The sequence below is a fragment of the Atta colombica genome, unplaced genomic scaffold (genome assembly GCF_001594045.1).
Source record: "Atta colombica isolate Treedump-2 unplaced genomic scaffold, Acol1.0 scaffold205, whole genome shotgun sequence".
NCBI lineage: Eukaryota > Metazoa > Arthropoda > Insecta > Hymenoptera > Formicidae > Atta > Atta colombica.
Genome location: NW_017259300.1, coordinates 1,648,075 through 1,653,599, shown reverse-complemented (window position 1 = coordinate 1,653,599; position 5,525 = coordinate 1,648,075). Strand labels below are relative to the sequence as shown.

At 27.0% G+C, this 5,525-nt stretch overlaps 1 protein-coding gene across 1 annotated transcript in view; it reads right to left on the bottom strand.

The window, feature by feature from the left end:
- Positions 1-5,273, bottom strand: part of LOC108687359 (UDP-glucuronosyltransferase 2C1-like) — a 7,170-nt gene extending 1,897 nt beyond the window's left edge. The window contains exons 1-4 of the mRNA XM_018193069.1: positions 5,076-5,273; positions 4,209-4,445; positions 3,348-3,764; positions 1,534-1,756 (exon numbers count right to left, since the gene is read on the bottom strand). Of these exons, the coding sequence (XP_018048558.1) occupies positions 1,534-1,756; positions 3,348-3,764; positions 4,209-4,445; positions 5,076-5,261 (1,063 nt within the window). The 5' untranslated portion in view covers positions 5,262-5,273. The remainder of the gene's footprint in view (positions 1-1,533; positions 1,757-3,347; positions 3,765-4,208; positions 4,446-5,075) is intronic.
- Between the last annotated feature and the right edge of the window lie 252 nt (positions 5,274-5,525).

The following is a 5,525-nucleotide window of genomic DNA, read 5'->3' as shown; positions in this document are numbered from 1 at the left end:
ATTTAAAAAATAATATTTAAAAAATTATAAATATTATAATATTTAAAAATGTAAAAATTTAGTTATTTTTGTTCTTAGAAAAATACATTTAAAAGGTGTTACAGTATATAAGAATAATGTTTTATATTTATGTATACATAATATTTGTCGTTCAACAAAATAAAACGTCAAAAAAATAAGGTTCGACATCTTCTGATCTTTTTCTACACCACATTAATAATTTAAAATAGAATTAATAATATTGGAATCCGAATTATCTAACATCATTTTTTTATCTATATCGAATTGTCCGATCTTCTTATTGAGTTCTGATGACAACAATGTTACGCGCAATTTTTTCGAGCATAATGTTAGCGTCATAAGAACTTGTTAATAAGGTCAGATAATCTGGGAGATGAAAAAACAGTGTCAGATAATCCGTGCTCTACTGTAAATCATGCAATAATTTATTTAATCCACAAAACATTTATGTACGCCCACCACAATATTTTACTGAAATATTAGAACGATAATAATATTTTCAAATAATATTTTAAATTGTTGAAAGTTACATTTTTGTAATTATTTTTATAATCTTATTCTACTCAATGCTATTTTTAATGGGGAACATCATTGTGACGGTTAAAAAAAAAGGCTATTTTTGTGAATTTTTTTTATAAAACTAATAGCTTGTATGAATGATTGTCTTTATATATTCAAAGTACACACATTTACGAAGTTATTACAAAAAATTCATTAAACAATATTAATATTTCTAGCTTCAGTGCTCATTGATGTGCATTTTATCTGGAAAAACATGGTACAAAAAACACGGATACTCGTGCTGCGTCTAAACGAGGGCACTAAAATAAAATATTTTAAAAATTTTAAAGTATATGAGTATAGTTTCAGTTAAACATACTTATTTTTTAATATAATTTTAGACAAAATGGAGCTGTTTTAAAAAAAGAAGTCGCGATTTTGCGAAAAAAATTGTTACTTTTTTTTTATTATTTTTCAAAAACTATAAGCCGATTGAAAAATTTGTTTAACTTTGAAGACAATTTTATTATATAAACATTCTGTCCAAAATTCAAGCCATTCGGATAAAAATTGGTCGAGATATGTGAGCGCCCAGTTACGAGAACATGGTTTCGAGAAAAACGTGTTTTACACCCGATTAATTTATGCACCTGAGCCATGTGCTATTCCATCACATATTTACTATAGTTCTGTTACGAATTTCAACATAATATTTTAGAGACATATTTTTAATTTTTTACATTACAAAAATATAAAAAAAAATCAATTTTTTAACCCGTCACAGTTCCCTCTTAAGAGAATGATATTATATTCTCAAATTTTAAAAATCAGACAGATTGAATTGATATTTTAATCATTTATTTTAATCTTTAATAAAAGGTGATAAGCGTAAACTTATAAAAAATATAAAAATTGTGTTTTAAAAACTGTATAGAAAACTTTAATTAAACAAAACTTATAAAAAAATAAATTCCATGCTTTTCCTATTTTTCTAAGTATCAAGAAACATACATAGAACTTCTTTTTGCATTATCCATTTCATAGTCATTAGATTATCCGGTACTTCAAATGGTTCATCAATATCAAGCTTCCATAGAATTCGTTGCTTTAATTTTGACAGAGCTAGGATAACGGTCTTAATCTTGTCTAATCCAATCGATTTCCATTTTATATTTGTTCCTAAAGATATTACGAGTGCTCCGTCCGTTGCTCCGTCAAGAAATACACGCACATCCTGCGAAGTAATATATACTTTAATAAAATACAAAGGTAGTATATTACAATAATATATTACAATACCAAAACAGCTAATTATAAATGACTAATACAGTTTTAAGCAAATTATATCTAAGCTGAAAGTTGTGTTATCAAATTTGTTCAAATAAAATGCATAGACAATTTTTTATAAATCATTGTTATATAATATGTTATATAATTATATGCGTGCGTGCGTGCGTGTGTGTATATGTGCGCGCGCGCGCACTTTTAGTCGTCGGAAATCTTGGATAATGCTAAAATGCCAGTGGTATTGTAACTTTCAAGCCTTATAACTCGAAAAATACTTAACGAAAAAATATTTATAATGTTCCTCAAGGTAAGCTACAAAAATATGTAATAAAAAATGAGGAATTCCGTTCAAGAAAACAGTGATCACATTGTCCTAGCCTTGTGAAGGTCTATATTTTCATCATACATCTTCTTTAATGTCCTACAACTTTTGTCTGAAATATTTTTCCATATCTAAAGCTGTTTCCGAGATGTATGGCTTGGATGGAACTTTATAGATACCCTGTATATACAGAGTTTGATAAGTAACGATAAACTTCTCGCATAGAGATAGAGTAGACTAAACTGAGTCGAAAAGTTCTCTACCATAAGTTAAGATCAATTACTAAACATCGAATAATGATTTTCAATAATTTTTTAGCACTATCAACTTTATAGAAAAATAGCAAGAGACAAAACTTGTTAATTTTCTTTTCATAGAATTCTAAGAATTTTTTCAGAATTTTTTATCAACTTTTTTGTATTGCATTTTTTTATTGGCAATTATTTTTACCAACATGAAAAAATGAGGTACTAAAAAATTCTGAAAAAATTCTCAGAACAATTTTTATTGTTGTTTTTCTATAAAGTAAATAATACTTGAGTAATAAATTATTGGAAACCAATATTTGATGATTTTTATGAATTAATATCTTGTTAACTATTGCAAAAATTATAAAATAATAGAGGACTTTTCGACTCAGTTTAATCCGCTCTATCCCTATAGAGTTTTATAAGTTTTACTTATAAATCACCTGTTTTACTTATGAAACATCCTGGTATACACAGATATGTATATAATATATGTATATAATATATGTATATATTCGATTCGAATGCGTGCAGAAATTCTCATCGCATGCACAACTGTCCTTTTAATATAATTGAAAAAATAAAACTTTTCATTCAATCCGATATAAAATATAAGTACAGGAAGTCTTAAAAATTTTTAATTAAACAAAAAATTAACAAGATCCCTAAATTATCAGATTTTTCCTTCTAATCATTTATCGAAAATATTATCAGTAAATTAGTATTTTCTCACTCTGCCATAATATTCTTAATAAAGTTAAAAAATGGATTTCAAAATGTAATACGAGATATTATAGAATAATAGTAAGTCTTAGTTTGAAATTATTCTTCAACTAGGAATAATAACAAACAATAAAATCGATTAGAATTCCATTAAAATTCTATTTCCTTAGTACAATACATTATTTCCTTTTAATTTTTTGTGCAAGTTTTATCAATTTTCAAATACGAAGAATAATTTCTCTTACCTCGGAATACGTTACGACTACCTCGTCGACAATCGATTTTACGGGCTGAGCATTTAATCCTGCAATCTCCAAGGTATTCGGCGGCAATGGAATCCCAGAATCAAATGCAGGATGACTATTGATTAGTACAATATTAATACTGTCTTTTTCTATTTCATATAATGGTCTGATTGCATGGCCCACATATTTCTCAGCAAGCCGTTGAACAGTAGGTAAAAAATAGTAATGTCGCATGAGATCATCCATAATATAATATAAAGTATTCCATGTTCTCTGCCATAAATCTATGGGTTTCGCAATGGCTGCATGTGTATAAGGTCGAACAGTTGGATAACTTGGACCACCGATAAAATCCTTGAGCCAAGGTGCAGGACCAAACGGAATATAACCTACTATAGGTGGCTTACCTTTAGCTATCTAAAAAGCAATATTTACAGAATAACAATGGGTAAAATTAAAATTATATAAATATTATATAAATATTTGTAATAAATGCACACAATAAAATTAATTGTATATTACTATGCAAAAAATACTATGTTTTTATTCAACATTTCCGCGATTTTTATATTATATATTATTAGAAGTCTTATAAATAAATCATTTATTTCAACATTTATTATATGTCATATAAAAAAACAAGATGAGACAACAGATTATTACTGCTATAAATGATGACGAAGCATTTTTAATTTGCTACGCAAACATAATTTGATCTATAAAAACCATGTTACACAAGCAACTAGTAATTGTTAGTGATTCGACTGACATAAGTCACCCGCTCTGTGACGAATTCAGTCTTACAATTAAAAAATATGTTAAATAACTATATTTCAAACTGATTGTTTTATTTATCTTTACCTCCCACAATCCGTAGAAACATTGAGTTAATGTAATATCCTGCACTATAACGTCAAACTCGACATTCTTAATCATTTCCAAAAGCTCTTTCGCTGCTTTAGTCTTTGTTATTGCCTCACATGCATTGATTCCCCATTGATATGTAAAATATCCCGTATAAAATACACTGTACTGTTCCCACTCAGACGGATTATAATCCTCGGATTCTTCGTAAGTTTTCATCACATCATCGAATACCTAATAATAATAAGTATCATTCATTATAAGTATCATACACTATAGAAAAAGACACTATGTAAAAAAATGTAATAAATTCAGATCTTCAAAAGCATTGACTTTCTATAAAGTATAAGATAATATTTTTTTAAACAAAAGTATATATTCTTTCTCATTTATTTAATAAATTTTATATAATCAATTTATACTCATAAGGAACTTTCTTTATATATATACGCCGATTTGTATGAAACTTTTATTATTAAAAGTATATGTAAAATGATGAATAATGATATTCATTTCATTGATAATCATCAATAAACAATAGAAAAAGTTAGTTTATGGAAAATTAATGAAAATCGAAAAAAATTATACTATTCGATATTATTTTGCAACACGAGTATGTAATTAATCATTTCCAATGGGCAATGTATTTTTATCTATTAAAAATGAATCTATTATCCATATTTGTCTATCACATCGTAATTTTAAGAAAAATTCAAAGTTGACAAAAATGACATTTTTATGGCTTAGCATTGACAACAATTTTTATATTTTATGAGTACTAAAAGTTCCATGAAAATTGGCGTGTACATACATATATACTGGATAATGCTTCTTATCAAAATTAGTCTCGTAACATCTACTTACGGCGTATGTCAAGTTCTGTGCGAGTTTACCCTCAATCTTAGTTTCGTGTATGCTCGTTATATGTACATGATGGCCTTTGCGAAGTAATCCTTTAATTAAATTCTCTGCCCAAACGTGATGGCTGGTCGATGGAATAGGCTCCAATAATAAAATCGACAATGCTTTTGACGTTGTCACGAGGCTCATTAAAATATAACAAACAAGATAAAATAACAAAGTGAAATAATTTAACATCATTGCATAAAGCCTTCTGCGTAGTCTCTCAATTAAATCTCAAGACTGAATGTATCAATATTCTACTATAGCATTTGTTGTCTTTTCATTTCAAAATAAGAGTGATTGACAGTAATATAACTTTAATAATATGCTGAATTGACATGTTGACATTTTCCGACTTGGTTAATAATTATTGAAAAAAAAAGAAAAGAATGCATAAATGAATTTTTTTAA